General features: G+C 39.8%; 1 protein-coding gene and 1 non-coding gene across 2 annotated transcripts; both read right to left on the reverse strand.

Moving 5' to 3' along the window:
* Window positions 1-7,431: 7,431 nt before the first annotated feature.
* Window positions 7,432-7,503, reverse strand: trnad-guc (transfer RNA aspartic acid (anticodon GUC)). Its single transcript has one exon. It is a non-coding gene; the product is annotated as a tRNA-Asp (tRNA).
* A 7,538-nt stretch (window positions 7,504-15,041) lies between these two features.
* Window positions 15,042-18,211, reverse strand: dnajc12 (DnaJ (Hsp40) homolog, subfamily C, member 12). Its single transcript, XM_053333037.1, has 5 exons — window positions 17,897-18,211; window positions 17,113-17,191; window positions 16,659-16,798; window positions 16,417-16,561; window positions 15,042-15,488 (listed from the first exon to the last, which is right to left on the reverse strand). Exons 1-5 carry the CDS (start codon window positions 17,972-17,974, stop codon window positions 15,406-15,408), a joined length of 525 nt encoding a protein of 174 aa, XP_053189012.1. The 5' UTR covers window positions 17,975-18,211; the 3' UTR covers window positions 15,042-15,405.
* Window positions 18,212-18,510: the final 299 nt, after the last annotated feature.

Genomic DNA, 18,510 nt, shown 5'->3' on the forward strand with positions numbered 1-18,510 from the left:
GTTGGGGGGATTGTGTATTTTTTAAAGAATTTTCAGTGAGTGATCTTTGGTAAACGATTGTGCTTGATGAACCTTCAACACTGTATGTCATTTTCTCACCACGAGATGCCGCTGCAGCGTGTTTCTTGGTGACGTCACCGTCGTTAAACTCCAAAACCCCGATGAATGCAGGTATTTCTCGCCGGGTGCGGTGGCGCGCGCCTGTAATCCAAGTTACTGGGAGGCTGAGACTGGAGGATCGTTTGAGCTCAGGAGTTCTGAACTGCAGTGGACTATGCCGATCGGGTGTCCACACTAAGTTCGGTATCGATATGGTGCTCCTGGGGGAGCCCGGAAGTACCAGGTCGTCTAAGGAGAGGTGCACCGGCCCAGGTCGGAAACGGAGCACGTCAAATCCCCCGTGCCGCTCAGTAGTGGGATCGCGCCTGTGAATAGACGCTGTAGTGCAGCCTGAGTAATACAGCGGGACCCAGTTTTTTTACACTCTGTACACTTTATAACAAACAGTTAACCCATGCACGTTCAAACCTCATGTCTTTACATGTTAAACTACTTCATGTTCAGCAGCAAACATCTGGACTACTTCATGTTTTACTTCCAGCAAACATCTGGACAAGAGGAACACCTAGGCCTACTGTCACTCAACAATCAATGCAGCAACACAGATAGTATAACACTACAGGCTATACTGTTCACTATTACAAGCTTTTCTGTCAACTTTTAAATGAATTCGGCGGAGAAAAAATGCTGAAACATAAATAAAATATGTCCACAATAATGTGGGAAAGACATTCAGACCCACAGAATCTTCTTATCACAAACATTTAAGTCAAACATTTAGTTGTCAGGTTATTGTTGCTGTTGTTATGTGTGTCTTTCTAATATCAGCAAAAATGTGAATATTAAGTGTGAATCGATGCATTCAGCTCATGGTTTAGTACACACCACACAGTTCACGGTTTGACAAGAAACTCACAATATTTTTATGAATGCACAGAAAGAACAACCCAGTGATTGTTAATAAAAGTGTCTTGTAAGTTGATCTGTCAGTTTGTAATAGCTAATTGCCAGGAAGTAAAACATGCAGAGAAGGCCTGATGTGTACAAGTATAGTACTGATGTAAGCAAACCATAGTGACTTTGATTTATCCCAATATTTATTGGTCTCATTGGCCAGTCTCTATTAAAAGACATTTTATTTTTAATGATAAATTTCTACTCATATCAAATGCTTTGAATGTTGGTGCAGCTGCTCTTTGATTTACATTTAGATTGCAGATTGCAAGGGTCAGCAAGAGATTCAATCAAACGTTATTTAGTTGGGAGGGGGGGTTAAAGATTTTTCAGTGAGTGATCTTTGGTAAACGGTTGTGCTTGATGAACCTTCAACACCACTGGATGCCACTGCAGCGTGTTTCCTGGTGACGTCACCGTCGTTAAACTCCAAAACCCCGGTGAATGCAGGTGTTTCTCGCCGGGTGCGGTGGCGCGCGCCTGTAATCCAAGTTACTGGGAGGCTGAGGCTGGAGGATCGTTTGAGCTCAGGAGTTCTGAACTGCAGTGGACTATGCCGATCGGGTGTCCACACTAAGTTCGGTATCGATATGGTGCTCCTGGGGGAGCCCGGAAGTACCAGGTCGTCTAAGGAGGGGTGCACCGGCCCAGGTCGGAAACGGAGCAGGTCAAATCCCCCGTGCCGCTCAGTAGTGGGATCGCGCCTGTGAATAGACGCTGTAGTGCAGCCTGAGTAATACAGCGGGACCCAGTCTTTTTTACACTCTGTACACTTTATAACAAACAGCTAACCCATGCACGCTCAAACCTCACGTCTTTACATGTTAAACTACTTCATGTTCAGCAACAAACATCCCAAACCAATGCTGTTCAGTCTGTCCCACACTACCTCCACCTGGACAAGAGGAGCAACTACTATCACTCAACAATCAATGTAGCACCACAGGTACACAACACTACAGGCTATACTGTTCACTATTACAAGCTTTTCTGTCAACTTTTAAATGAATTCGGCGGAGAAAAAATGCTGAAACATAAATAAAATATGTCCACAATAATGTGAGCAAGACATTCAGACCCACAGACTCTTCTTATCACAAACATTTAAGTCAAACATTTAGTTGTCAGGTTTTTGTTGCTATTGTTATGTGTGTCTTTCTAATATCAGCAAAAATGTGAATATTAATTGTGAATCGATGCATTCAGCTCATAGTTTAGTACACACCACACAGTTCGTGGTTTGGCAAGAAACTCACAATATTTTTATGAATGCACAGAAAGAACAACCCAGTGATTGTTAAGAAAAGTGTCTTGTAAGTTGATCTGTCAGTTTGTAATAGCTAATTGCCAGGAAGTAAAACATGCAGAGAAGGCCTGATGTGTACAAGTATAGTACTGATGTAAGCAAACCATAATGACTAAGATTTATCCCAATATTTATTGGTCTCATTGGCCAGTCTCTATTAAAAGACATTTTATTTTTAATACAAAATTTCTACTCATATTAAATGCTTTGAATGTTGGTGCAGCTGCTCTATGATTTACATTTAGACTACAGATTGCAAGGGTCAGCAAGAGATTCAATCATGTGTTATTTAGTTGCGGAAGGGGGGGGTTTAAAAGATTTTTCAGTGAATGATCTTTGGTAAACGGTTGTGCTTGATGAACCTTCAACACCACTACATGCCACTGCAGCGTGTTTCCTGGTGACGTCACCGTCGTTAAACTCCAAAACCCCGGTGAATGCAGGTATTTCTCGCCGGGTGCGGTGGCGCGCGCCTGTAATCCAAGTTACTGGGAGGCTGAGGCTGGAGGATCGTTTGAGCTCAGGAGTTCTGAACTGCAGTGGACTATGCCGATCGGGTGTCCACACTAAGTTCGGTATCGATATGGTGCTCCTGGGGGAGCCCGGAAGTACCAGGTCGTCTAAGGAGGGGTGCACCGGCCCAGGTCGGAAACGGAGCAGGTCAAAGCCCCCGTGCCGCTCAGTAGTGGGATCGCGCCTGTGAATAGACGCTGTAGTGCAGCCTGAGTAATACAGCGGGACCCAGTCTTTTTACACTCTGCACACTTTGTAACAAACAGTTGCGTTGACATGCACGCTCAAACATCACGTTTTTACACGTTAACCTGCTTTATGTTCATCAAGAAACATCCCAAACCAATGCTGTTTAGTCTGTCCCCACACTGCCTCCACCTGGACAAGACAACAACAACTACTGTCACTCACAACAATCAATGCAGCACCACAGATACATAACACTACAGTCTATACTGTTCACTGTTACAAGCTTTTCTGTCAACTTTTAAATGAACTTGGTGAAGAAAAAAATGTTTTTATAGGCCAAATCTTCAGGTATTAAGGATTGCGTACATCAGTACTAATTGTAAACATCAGGCTTCCTGTTTTATGTTCTTGTAACTATTACAAACTGACAGATCTCCTGTTACTTCATAAAACTATTGTGAGTTTCTTGTCAAACAGTGAATTGTGTGGTGTGTACTGAACCATGAGCTGAATGTATTGCTTCACCCTTACTGTTAACATTTTTGCTGATATTAGAAACACACATAACAGCAACAACAACCTGACAACTAAATGTATGAGTTAAATGTTTGTGATAAGAAGATTCTGTGGGTCTAATTATTTTATCCAAATGTGGAATGTTTTTTTTACCGTATCAGCATGTTCTCTCCGCTGAGTTCAGTAAAAAAAAAATGGAGAAACTATTGTAATAGTGAGCATAATAGATTGTAGTGTTGTGTATCTGTGGTGCTGTCTGTGATTAATAGTAATTGCTACTCTCGTCCAGGTGGAGGCAGTATGGGACAGACTAAACTGCATTCGTTTGGGATGTTTGTTGCTGAACATGAAGTAGTTTAACATGTAAAGACGTGAGGTTTGAACGTGCATGGGTTAGCTGTTTGTTATAAAGTGTACAGAGTGTAAAAAGACTGGGTCCCGCTGTATTACTCAGGCTGCACTACAGCGTCTATTCACAGGCGCGATCCCACTACTGAGCGGCACGGGGGATTTGACCTGCTCCGTTTCCGACCTGGGCCGGTGCACCCCTCCTTAGACAACCTGGTACTTCCGGGCTCCCCCAGGAGCACCATATCGATACCGAACTTAGTGTGGACACCCGATCGGCATAGTCCACTGCAGTTCAGAACTCCTGAGCTCAAACGATCCTCCAGCCTCAGCCTCCCAGTAACTTGGATTACAGGCGCGCGCCACCGCACCCGGCGAGAAATGCCCGCACTCACCGGAGTTTTGGAGTTTAACGACGGTGACGTCACCAAGAAACACACTGCATCGGTATCTAACGACGAAGGTTCATCAAGCCCAACTATTTCCCAAAAATCACCCACTGTTAATGTCTCATGTTTTTAATCAAGATTGATGGTTTTATAACATGTCTTTATGCTGTTTTAATCATATGATCATTATGAATTCAATGATATTATCTTCATCTCTCATGAATTGTAGCTTATTGACATAAGTGACTACTCTCCATAATTTCGCTGGTTAGCATGATACAATAACCCAGTGGTAGGCAAACAGCGGCCCGTGGCCCAAAGGAGCTCCACAATAGCCTATTTCAAAACATTTAATATCAGAATATAGATTTACTGTGAAACATAACAGGTCTTTGAACAGAGACTGGTCAATGGGACAGATATCAGTTGGGCTAAATCATTAAGGTTTGTTTATGTAGAGGGTGTGGAAAAAGCCTTTTAGAATTAGGTGAAACTAACGCCCCCCTTATTTTATTTTTTTACAAAAAATGTAATTTCATGTATTTAAAAATTACAGAGAACAAGTTACTTTCTAAAACTTTTCGAACATACATCTGGTTGATATTCCATTTTGTGACCATAGGTGGCACTGTGATACTTGAGCCCATGCTGCTCCCGTAGGAGACAGAATAAAGTGGCGCTTGAGGTAGTGACACACCACTGAAATGTGTTGTACTGCTCCACAGGTATGTACAAAAATTTGAAATACAACTATAAGCATACTGTGTAGACATTGGGAAATCATTTAATTACGGGTGCAGTTTAAAAATGCTCAAGTACTGGGTTTGAACGGAGTTATATTATGTTTATGTAGCAAGCTAGCGCACTAGCTATTGTTTTCATTTCTGACAGTGCAAATTTTAAGTTTTTATTGACTGCACTTGAAATATGATATCTGTCATTGTGTAGTGGTTTTGTAGCGTTGTAGTTTGTATAATAGCCACCAGCAGATAGTGCAGGTTCATGTACTTTGGTATATTTGTGTTAAGGAGCGATACATTAGGCTACATGTATATAAGCATGTTGCTATGGGGATGTAATGTTGTTCATTATTTCAATGTAGTTATTTCATGTGAGCTTTATTTTTATGTATTCGTTAATGTAGCCACAGCATGCGCTTTCACTGTTTGTCTTACCATTTATGTATTGGTAATGACATGCATTTAGAGTCAGACTAAAGCAGCTGCCTGATATTAAGGCTTATCGATACATTAATAGGTTTATTGAGTGTGAGATGAGATGTAGGCTACGTCATGTTGGGGAGACAGAATAAAATGGCGCTTGAGGTAGTAACACACCACTGAAATGTGTTGTTTCTTACTGCTCCACAGTACATCTTTCGCTGTGCAGCAAAATAGGTACCGGCCCAGGTACCCCTAAGCTTGAGGCCGGTAACATTTACATCAGTGTTACTTCTTGTAAATATCAGGCCTCCTCTGCATGTTTTACAGTACTTCATGGTACATATAAAAAATTGATAGATCAATTTACAAAAATATATTTCAAACAACGACTCAGGTGTTCTTTTCCTGTCTGAATTTCTGAACATAAAGAAAAGGAAACGTCCTTTTAGATGACAGAGCAATTTTGAAAAAACAAAAACTTCATAATTGATCAAAGTTATAGGCCAGTTCTGACATTCAATAATCAGACAATATGATGGAATATATCACACAACTTTATATATTCACTGGAGGTGAACCAATATGTTGCACCATGACATAGAGCAGTACAAAATTATGACAATATACAGTGTGGATCTGAAAATGGATTGCTATTTTCATCTCATATATTACGATAAAGGACACATTTTTGTTTGCATATATTAAATAACAAATTGACTTTGTTGTAAATGTTGAGTTTCTTGTCAAACTGTGCACTGTGTGGTGTGTACTGAACCATGCACTAACTGCATCATTTCACCCTTAATCTTTACATTTTGTGCTGATATCAGACACACTAACAACAACGACAGCCTTACAACAAAATGTAAAATTTGTTTGTGATCAGGATATTCTGTAGGTGTGATTGTTTTCCCAAATTATTGTGGACATATTTTATTTACTGTATCAGAAAAATAAACAGACAGTTTTTTCACAGAAAGTTCATTTAAAAGTTGTGAGAATAGCTTGTAATAGTGAACATTGTAGCCTGTAGTGTTGTGTATCTGTTGTGATTGATAGTAATTGCTCCTCTTGTCCAGGTGGAGGCAGTGTGGGACAGACTAAACTGCATTGGTTTGGGAGGTTTCTTGATGAACATGAAGCATTGTCACATGTAAAGATGTGATGTTTGAGCGTGTGTGTCATCACAGCTGTTTGTTATTAAGTGTACAGAGTGTGAAAAGACTGGGTCCCGCTGTATTACTCAGGCTGCACTACAGCGTCTATTCACAGGCGCGATCCCACTACTGACCTGCTCCGTTTCTGACCTGGGCCAGTGCACCCCTCCTTAGACGACCTGGTAGTCCTGGGCAGTGGTGTACACAAGGAGGAGGCGAGGGGGGGCGATTGCCCCTGCTCGTGTCCCAGTTGTTGAAAAACGTGTGCTAAACTGCCTTCTTGGGAGCTAAAAAAATGGTGGAGATATAATCTAATAAAGTTATATGTCCTTTAAATTTTCATACACAGTTTCTTTGGGGTCTGTAACAGTTTCTGTAGTGTAGTGGTTATCACGTTCACCTCACACACGAAAGGTCCGTGATTCAAAACTGGGTAGAAGCAGTTCTTTGATTTCTTTGTGTTTTCATTGTAGAATAAATAAAACCTCACAGCTGATAAACTTTGTTTAAAACTAATTTGATAACACTTCACCATGCCTAATAAACTATGTTATTAAAGCATTTTAAATACAGTTTCTATTTTTATTGATTTCAATCTTATATTTCTGTTTACAATGTACAACACTAGTTAAAACTGTAGAAAACAGCGTAGAAATTCATACTATATCTATATATATATGTATTTTAATTAGAGTAAATGTACTTATATTTGCCACGACTTTATTTGCGTGTGTGAATGATGCAGGTTTATATCCTGTCTGCATTTGACAGGGAGGATCATGCATCATGTTGTTGATATGTTGGTAAATAATGAACAGCTTGTAGAAAAGTGAAACCTCCCCGTCGGGGAATCGAACCCCGGTCTTCCGCGTGACAGGCGGAGATACTGTCCACTATACTAACGAGGAATTGAACTAACAATCCATCAGAGACGTTAATCATTTAGTATTTACGTACTAATGAATATGGTTGTTGATAATACTTGAATTCAGGACAGTTCTTCATCCCTTGTATGAATGCTTTATGAATAACGTTTTATTATTATTATTATTGCTATTTTGTGTAGGTGTTTGTGTAGCACTCAACTGACACCTTTTTCTGTTGATGAACTCATCATTTCAATCAAAGTGTGTGTGAGTTGTCAGTCTTGTAATAATATTTTTTGTCTGTAGTTGTATTGTAAACACAGTGATGAGGACAAATTCACAAACTCTTCAAATTTCATTCAACTGTTTACATCACTGATATTCTTTTGTTGTGTGCTTTATTTCACTGCTATTGTCCTAAATGACTCTTACCGTTGTGTTCAGTTCAAAAAGTGGATCTACACCCAGTGTTTTTTTATTTTAAAGTTGAAAGGAAAGAAAAAGAAAAACAAGATCATGAAAAGACAAGACAAAGGAAGCTATGGAAGTATATTGCTGCCACGCCAGAAAATCAGTATCAGTAAACATCCAAAGTTCATTGTTCAATAATTATTATCATTATCATTAAAATTATTGTTATTATCATTATTATTATAAGAATATACTATTTATCTCATTAATGTTGATCTGTTTTTCTTTTTCTGGGGTGGCAGCAATATGTTTCCATAGCAACAGAAAAATAAACACAAAGACTGCAACTTCTCCTCCTCCTCATTGTCTCTCTGCCTCTTTCAGCGAGTTGTTGTTGCTGTTCGTCTCTGACCTCCTCTACACACTCCTCCTCCTCCTGCTTGTCTCTGACCTCCTCTACACTCCTCTTTCTCCTGCTTGTCTCCGAACTCCTCTACACATTCCTCCTCCTCCTCACAGGACAGCACATGATGTTTCTTAAAGTCCTCATGCACCTCCTAAACACCTCCCCACACATGTTATTGGCAGCAGGAGGAGGAAGAGAAAAAGTCAAATCTTCAACAACTGGCCTCTGTTCCTCTATGTCTCTGTTGTCAAGGAGACCAGTGTCAATCTTCTCTTGGAACAGATGAAGGGAGGGTGATGGAACATTGTCTAGTATTTGTCTCTGTCCTCCTCCGTTTGGTCCTCTCCTCCTCTTCCTCAGGCAAGTCCTCCTCTTCCATGTACACCGCCTTTTCTTCATCCTCCTCCACTTCTTTCTCTCGCTCCTCCTCCTTGGTGTTGCTCGGCGTCTTTGCTGTTGCTCCTCCTGAAGGTCCTCTTCCTTCTCCTCACTGGACTCCTGCTTCCAAGAGTCGTCATCTGGTCCCTGAACATCTGAATTATTATTAAACTTACCTTCATAGTTGAAGTGGTCCTGCTCCTCTTCCTCCTCGTACTCCTCATACTCCTCGTACGCCTTGTACTCCTCGTACTCCTCCACCAGTCTTGTCACCACAATCTCATTGAAGGTGATAGGAGCAGACAGATGTTCGGGGCTGCCGTAAACCTGCAGTTTCAAAAGAAAAGCATCAAAATGATAATTTTCTTGTGTGTCTTTGATAGTGACAAATGGATTTACAGTGTCAAACACCAGCTGGATTTAAAAAGTGTACCTCAGTGAAGCAGTGGGCCACCGAGCAGAGGTACGGCAGCTTCACCGTTGGTTCCTCATCACCCTGGTTCTCCTGGTCCTTCTGGCACAGCTGGGTGTAGAAACCACAGCAACAACCATCATGCATTAAGTTAAAGAAAAGGAGAAAAAATGTATGTGTGTGTGTGTGTTGGCACTTACAATTAAAACGGCTGGTGTCCTCAGTCCTCAACTGGGGGATGAATGGAGGCTCTTCGTCCAAAAGGAACCTCCAGCAGAGACCTCTAAAAAACCTCACCTCTCCAGCTCCTCCTGGGGAACAAGTGAGACAAACAGATGTTGTAAATCCACACAAAAAATTGAGAATGTGAAGAAACAACAAGTCTCCCATCAGCTCTCATCCTGTCTCTATCCATGTCTTCATCATTAGTGAATGTGACACTAACCTGTCCCCAGACGTCTCATTGCATTCTTCTGAAGGAGAAGGCTGATCAGGTCCTGGGCATCAGTTCCTGGGGCTGCTTCCCCCTCTAGCCAGATGATATCATCTGAGAAATAACAAAAAGCACATATCAGTAATCCAAACATCTTTAAACAAGTTCAAAGTAAAAGAAACAAGAAACAAGAAATTCAACCACATGTTGCTAGACTTTCATGAAAATCACAAAGTAGGATAATGCACATTTTGAATGATCTTTTAACATAAAGAAAGATTCATTTAGATCTGCTAGCATGACTTAAATATAGAAGGGTCAATGATGTTTTTTTGTGTCCATATATTTATCATTCTTTTGTAGTTACACCATTTGACATTTTTAGGAGTATTCAGTCTAACTTTTGGTAAAAAAAAAAATGGGATGAAAGAGATGAACTGAAGTAAAGATTCTTACCTTCAATGATGCGCTTGTTCAGGTCGGCATCGTCTATCCCATCAAATGGAACAACACCCACCAGGAACTCAAAAAGGATGATCCCTAGGGCCCACCAGTCCACAGGCTTTCCATACCACACCTCTAGTATGTTCTCTGGGGCCATATAATAAGGAGTGCCCACTGTCTGAAGGTAGGAAACAGAACATAATTAGAACAACGATCCAGGTTTGAGCTCAATAAGCACAGAAGAGAAAAATCAAAGACTTACATCTTTGTCTGTGAATTCCTGCACGATCCTCATTACCGGTGCTTTTGGAATATCTTGGGCAATGTTCAGTTGACCGATTTTTGAGAGGCCAAAATCGGTCACCTTGATGTGGCCGGTGGAAGTGACCAACATGCTACAACAGAGGAAAGCAGAAACATGTCTCATGTTAGATTACACACCAAACTCTAACTCTACATGTCAGATTGATAGGACAGATTGATGACTCACTTGGCAGGTTTCAGGTCCCTGTGAATGATTCCATAGCTATGCAGATATTCCAAAGCCATGGTCGTCTCTGCTATGTAGGTTCTTGCCATCTTTGAGGAAAAGCGTTCCTCCAGCAAGGAGGCACAATCCCCACCTAGAAGGACAGGAAGAGACATGTTCTCAGTGTGTGTTGGGTGGGTAGCATGGATGGGCGCCATAGATAATAGAGGGAAGTCAGTTTAAAGCTCATTTATGTGTTCTATCTCTGTCTAAACAAACAACTTTCTTACCTGCTACATATTCCATGACAACACGGAGGTCTCTGTTTGTCTCAAATGCACAAAGCATTGAGACTAAGTAGGCATTTTGGGTGTAGGAGAGAATGGCTCTCTCTGCCAACACCTGCTCAATGTCGTCCTCCGTGGTCAGGTTCCTCCAATTAATAACTTTCATGGCGAAAGCTTGACTGGTTCCTCTGTGGCAAACAAGGTTTACAGATCTGCACAAGAAGGAAAAGGAAACATGAGCAGCTTCTACTACCGAACATCAGCTCTGATTTAACAAGAAACTAAAAGATTCTTCAGTATGACATTTCTCTGTGTTTTGACTGAACTCTCTGTGGAGTCCAAACAGTCTGTTAGAATGTAAAGAAGTCTTACTCACCCAAAGCGAGTTAAATGAGTTAAATTTGAGTTAAATGTTTGTGATAAGAAGATTATGTGGGTCTAATTATTTTATCCAAATGTGGAATGTTTTATTTACTGTATCAGCATGTTCTCTCCGCTGAGTTCAGTAAAAAAAAATGGAGAAACGATTGTAATAGTGAACATTATAGCCTGTAGTGTTGTGTATCTGTGTTGCTGTCTGTGATTAATAGTAATTGCTACTCTCGTCCAGGTGGAGGCAGTGTGGGACAGACTAAACTGCATTGGTTTGGGATGTTTGTTGCTGAACATGAAGCAGTTTAACATGTAAGGACGTGATATTTGAGCGTGCATGTCGTCGCAGCTGTTTGTTACAAAGTGTACAGAGTGTAAAAAGACTGGGTCCCGCTGTATTACTCAGGCTGCACTACAGCGTCTATTCACAGGCGCGATCCCACTACTGAGCGGCACGGGGGATTTGACCTGCTCCGTTTCCGACCTGGGCCGGTGCACCCCTCCTTAGACGACCTGGTACTTCCGGGCTCCCCCAGGAGCACCATATCGATACCGAACTTAGTGTGGACACCCGATCGGCATAGTCCACTGCAGTTCAGAACTCCTGAGCTCAAACGATCCTCCAGCCTCAGCCTCCCAGTTACTTGGATTACAGGCGCGCGCCACCGCACCCGGCGAGAAATGCCCGCACTCACCGGAGTTTTGGAGTTTAACGACGGTGACGTCACCAATAAACACACTGCAGCGGTATCTAACGACGAAGGTTCATCAAGCCCATTAACTATTTCCCAAAAATCACCCACTGTTAATGTCTCATGTTTTTAATTCAGATTGATGGTTTTATAACATGTCTTTATGCTGTTTTAATCATATGATCATTATGAATTCAATGATATTATCTTCATCTCTCATGAATTGTAGCTTATTGACATAAGTGAATACGCTAGTGATACAATAACCCAGTGGTAGGCAAACAGCGGCTCGTGGACCAAAAGGAGCTCCACAATATTTCAAAACATTTAATATCAGAATATAAATTTACTATGAAACTTAACAGGTCTTTGAACAGAGACTGGTCAATGGGACAGATATCAGTTGGGTTAAATCATTAAGGTTTGTTCTTGTAAATATCAGGTCTCCTCTGCATGATTTACTGCATGGTACATATAAAAAATTGATAGACCAATTTACAAAAATATATTTTAAACAACGACTAAGGTTTTCTTTTCCTGTCTGAATTTCTGAACATAAAGAAAATGAAACGTTCTTTTAGATAACAAAGCAATTGTGAAAAAACAAAAACTTCATAATTGATCAAAGTTATAGGCCAGTTCTGACATTCAATAATCAGACAATATGATGGAATATATCACACAATAGTCACTGGAGGTGAACCAACATGTTGCACCATGATATAGAGCAGTACAAAATTATGACATAAACTGTGGATCTGAAAATGGATTGCAATTTTCATCTCATCAGTTATGATAACGGATACATTTTTGTTTGCATATGTAGTACACTCAAAATATGTGATAACTGTGGTATTTATTTTGAAACTGATCATATATTATTTTAAGTCGTGCTTTATTTTTGCTTATTTTAATAAGAAAGACTGTGCTGTAGGCTTTATTGACAGAGGTCCAAAATAATTAATTTTTCACATCTGTTGTGAGGATAAATGTTAGTAGAAAAGAGCGGAACCAAAGTGCGCAGGTACGCTTGTCGGAGGCTTCCTCCCCTTCTCCCAGAGAAAAATTGGGAAGAGAGCTGGTTCGTGTCAAACTGTGAACTGTGTGATGCACTAACTGCATCATGTCACCCTTAATCTTCACATTTTATGCTGACAAGAGACACACACTCACAACAACGACAATCTTACAACAACATTTAAAAATGTTTGTAATCAGGATATTCTGTAGGTGTGATTGTTTTGCCCAAATGACTGTAGTGTAACCTGTAGTGTTATGTATCAGCGATTGGTGTGAGTGATAGTAGTTGCTCCTCTTGTCCAGGTGGAGGCAGTGTGGGACGGACTAAACTGCATTGGTTTGGGGGGGATACTCGATGAACATGAAGCAGCCAAACATGTAAAAACGTGATGTTTGAGCGTGTGTGTCATCACAGCTGTTTGTTATAAAGTGTACAGAGTGTAAAAAAGACTGGGTCCCGCTGTATTACTCAGGCTGCACTACAGCGTCTATTCACAGGCGCGATCCCACTACTGAGCGGCACGGGGGCTTTGACCTGCTCCGTTTCCGACCTGGGCCGGTGCACCCCTCCTTAGACGACCTGGTGGTCCCGGGCTCCCCCAGGAGCACCATATCGATACCGAACTTAGTGCGGACACCCGATCGGCATAGTCCACTGCAGCTCAGAACTCCTGAGCTCAAACGATCCGCCAGCCTCAGCCTCCCAGTAACTTGGATTACAGGCGCGCGCCACCGCACCCGGCGAGAATGTACTGCTCATATCGGCCTTTTAGCTTCGACAAAAGTGACGTCATCGCAAACTCTGGTGACTGCTAGTGGTGAATCAGTGCAGCTGCAGTGTTGTTGCTCAGCGTCTCAACAGATCTCCGAAGTTCATTCACATATTTATGATAAATATCGAGTTTAGATGAATGTTGATGTGCTAATTCGTGGCAATTTCCGTTTGAACCGTGTGCACAAACATACATGCTTCTTTCGGTGTCAATTCAACCTGCTTTAATGTCTCGATTCGCAAAACGTTCAAACCTGAAAACGTTTCCTGTTCGAAAACAGGACAGAACAGTTGAAAGTGCACAGCTCAAACATGTAACTACATAATGTAGGACACATCTATCTCTTCTCAGTAATATCTCTAGACTTACTTTCTGTGGTCATACAGCATGTTGATGTTGAAGTGAACCACATGCTTTTATGACTACCTTTCCTGTGACAACCACAACAATATTTCACAACTTCACTTTCTTTTATAAAATGTACGAAAAATTTACTCTCAACTCATTTGTGTGCTTTCACTACTGTCAGCACATTAATTTCTCTCAGGACATTGTCTTCAACTCACACTTCAAACTCAATATATAATCTACATTTCAACAGTTTAACTCCTTTCTGGGTTTTAAAATTCAACTGTACCTTCAAATGTTTTCAGAAGGCTTCTTTCCACTTATGTAACCTGCTTGTTTGATTCATCCACAGTATCAGCAATTTTACCTTTAACTATTTTGTAGGTTTAGTTTGCAAGAGAAAGGATATGGAGGTGAAAACTCAAAGTCTGTATTATTGACATTTGGAATTGAAACTGTTTTGCTTTGTTTTAGCTCAAAACATTTATGGGTAAAACTATTCTTATTTGACATATGTGTGGCGTATTTTCATTGATTTCTAACGCGCTCACTTGTTTCTGTTACTAATTTCTCAAACATCATTACATCTTGTAAAGTGTGCAGGTAAACACATAACTATGATCATATTTTGGGACCTTGTTTCTAACCAGGGGTTCAATATTATCCTCTGTGAAATTACTGAATATGAATGTTATTAATAATGTCTTAGTCCTCTCTTCCACAGTCTTTAATTTCCCAACATTAACAAATTGTCTGACTGTTTTAATTTGGCCTGTTTGTCTACACTAATTACATTGCAAGTCTTGGTCTATGTCTAGAGAAAGAAAGCAAACTTGGATAAATGAAGTGAAATGTTTGCAGCTGAAAAGGGGAACTTTGGACCGCTTCACTTTGTGAATGACTTGATAAAGAAAAGCAACACCTTTTTTCAGGTTAGTAGGATTCAACTTAATTAACAATTAAGTTGAAATACACTGATAACAATTAAGGTTACCACAAACCTCTCTGGTGGTTAGATATGTGAAATACCCCATCTTATTTAAGCAAGAATAGAAATCAATGAATGATCCATACTGATAGACATTTTATGACAATTAATCATTTTCATACTATCATTACAATGTAATCCATGAAATGATACATACAAGCAGTTTTTATGTTCCCAACAAATATGCACTCAACTCAACAGTAACACAAAGGTACACATTACAGCATTACAGGTACTAGTCCAGTATCAGTTTTGATCACCTCTCCAATTGTGCACGAATGAACATAACAACTGAGCAAGACTTACAACATAAATTATCCACGTGATCTGTCAAACTGTAGATTCACAGATCCACCAGACACATTTAGCTTGTCATCTCCAGTTTATAGAGAAAAGTACGTGAAGTTACCCCATTCATAAAATTTGACAGCACAGTTAACAGGGTCCAAAGTGAATCAATGTGACAACAGTAAGACACAAACATTGAAACAATATTTATTTGGTGGAATGTTTAAATCTCATAATTTCTGAACTTCCGCAGTAGATTAGATGGTGAGTCAGCAGCCCAGCGAAAACGCCGATGGCAGTAATCACCTAGGTAACAAGGATGAAAAGTTCAATTTAATACAGTGCAAATAATAGATAGTCCTTGTTGGATCATAGTAAAAACTGAATGTGATGAGACACATTACAACCTCCTGACGTTAAGCACTGTTCAATAACCACATAATTCATAATTTACTAATGTGACATTCCTACATTATTAAAATAAAATATGTATTGTGTAAATTATAATGCAGCACCAGGAATTATATACTGTCTTAAGCTAAGTAGTGGAAAACCATGCTTAAATCTTATGAGGTCATAATCACTGTAGTTTACTTTAATGTGACTGTACATTTTGTTTTTGGACCACAACATCTTTATGGTAATTGTATTCCACTCAGACGGTAATTTTATTATAATTAATAAAAATTATAAATGAATGTTATTCAGTTGTACAGTTAATAGGAACCAAACCCTTGCTGCTGTTGCTGCTTCACATCAAAAGCTTTTCACCAAAGACAGACAAGAAAGGAGTCGACTGTGAAGTAGCTGCAGATTTTTCTTTAGGGAAAATCTCAATTAACTTGAAGTGTCCCGAGTGACCTAGAACACTTTGGAACAACTGCTGTGGTAGAAGATTATTCTAACATATAATAAATATCAGAATGACAATGCATCAAAACCTGCAGAAATGTTGTCATATGTGATTATGGAAATGCTCTTCATACTTGAATAGACTTCTTGTCCAATTCTCTGAATTCAGTTCATTATAGTGGATGTCTTGAAGTGCACCACACAACATTTTTACAAACAAGAGTTTCAAAGAGCTTTCTATAGCTTAATGTAACACCAGTGGGGCACTTGAAGAACCTGGAGTCTGATCATCAAGTGCATCTTATGGCAAAAGAATATTATGTGCATAGAGGAGTTACTGCTGGCCACAGTAAACAGTTTCTTAATCTTCTGGCTGCCTTACTTGAGGGTGGCGTTGCTTCATATGGGGGGGTCTCTGGTGCTTCCTGCTCAAAATGAGGGTCCTCTGCCTGAGAGGTGATTGGTTTCTCTGCTTCTGGGGCTTCCAACATTGGTTCCTTTTTATTTCTCACAGCCCAGTGCATTGACTGCATATAGGTGACACAACATATCACAAGGATTTCTAATTATCAAAATTATAAAGAATTTGGGGGAAAAAAAGAGAGAAGTAAAGACATTACATACAGTTTTTACAGAGTCGTTCAGGGCTTGCCATTCACGGAACGGAATAGTGATTCCACTTCTTTTCCAAAGGTCATAGTTTTTTCTTTTGGCTTCATTGCATAAAACCTCTTTGGCTTCCTGTAACTTTTGAAAGTCGGCCACTGTCAGACAGGAAGAAAATATCATGTGTGTCATATCTAACATGGCACATAATATAACAGAACTGGGAGGAACAGCCTCCTCTTTACATGCACTTGTAAGCAGCTCTCCATTAACATATTTTGCTTTGAAGTCAAGACGTCAGAAAGAAGCATTAACACTTTGTGGGAGAAGTCAGAAAATGAAGATACATTGGCAAAAAAAAAAAGAGTTAACATTGATTTCAAATCTTGAACTTGGATTATAAATCTGAAATGTGTCAGCAATTATTTTAAAACATACACCAGTGTGTCACAGCAATGGTCCATGAATCTACCTGCGCCCGGGTTGTCTAGATGCTTATCTGGGTGACATGCCAAGGCTCTGATCTTGTATTCATTGAGAATCTGTTCACCCTGTCAGGAAAAAGATGAAGAAGAAATGTAATTGTCTTTTGTTAATTTAACCATGTACAATTTCAGTCAAACAGTTATTTTTGAGGGATCACATTCATTATGGTAAAGCACATTAGATACACATTTATAAAACATGATTTTCTGAATACTAGCACACCTATACTTTCTTCCGTCTTGTTGTAAATGATACTGATCAGTGTCTTGACTGCACTCATTTTAATTAATCTAATATGGTTATTATAGTTATCCTGACTGGTCATTTCAATGCACAAAATCACTCAGTCTTTAGACACACGTGCAGATGCTACTGTTGTCAGACTATGATCTAAAATATAAAACAAAACATAATAATATATAATAAAACATTCTACGGACCGTCTATAATATATACATGTTGACATGATGGCTAAGTAATTATTAGACACAAATACTGTAACACAATACGGATCTGACATCTCTCATCAGCATCAACAGGTCTCTGCTGGTTCAGACTAACCTCTGGAACATACTGGATAGAATGAAGTAACCTTTTGACATAGCAATTTAGACAATTGCTTATCTCTGTGGTGTGGATGCGGTATCTTATGTTAATCTCGACTTTATTCAACCCTTAAACGTGTATGTTTTGGTTGGTGGATCTAAACAACCATTAGGTTATGTCATCCAGCAATTAGACTGAGCCATACCCACTGGCAACAAACTTACCGACGATAATTCATCACATCCCAATAACCCGTAATAATCCTCCAAGTCCTCTGGTTTGCAGTTCAAAACAGCCTCCATGTGAATCTGTTGTGGAAATGTGTCAGATTTGTTGTAAAGGAGAAGCTTGAGTGTGTGCTGGATTACAGCTGTTCGCTTCAATAGTTGATGCTGCGTGACTCACTGACAATATCTTTCAAGTTTATTCTATTATTGCTCTGTAAGAAAGCTTTAGGGAATTAATGGACAAACTCCCAGCTGATTGAAAATTCTCCCTCGGGTATTTCTCCTGAGTTGTGAGCAAAAAAATGAGCTGTAAATTTTCAGCATGTGACGCATGATGCGTTCAAGTGTCTCTCTAAAAGCTCTCACTCAGCTCGAGATTTCGAGTATTTGTGAGGACATGAAATTAAAACATAAGGAGAAAAAAAAAACACTGACATTGAATATTATTTCAGTCAACAATCAATAATTAGGTCATATGTATAAATGTGCACATTCATATACACACACACACATGTTTAAACACGTTTAAACACACAAAAGGCAGATACTCAATTCCCACAAATCAATACAAAACAATAACACAATTTCAAAGATTTCTTTAGTCTGAAAGA

The sequence above is a fragment of the Scomber japonicus genome, chromosome 14 (genome assembly GCF_027409825.1).
Source record: "Scomber japonicus isolate fScoJap1 chromosome 14, fScoJap1.pri, whole genome shotgun sequence".
Classification (NCBI taxonomy): Eukaryota; Metazoa; Chordata; class Actinopteri; order Scombriformes; family Scombridae; genus Scomber; species Scomber japonicus.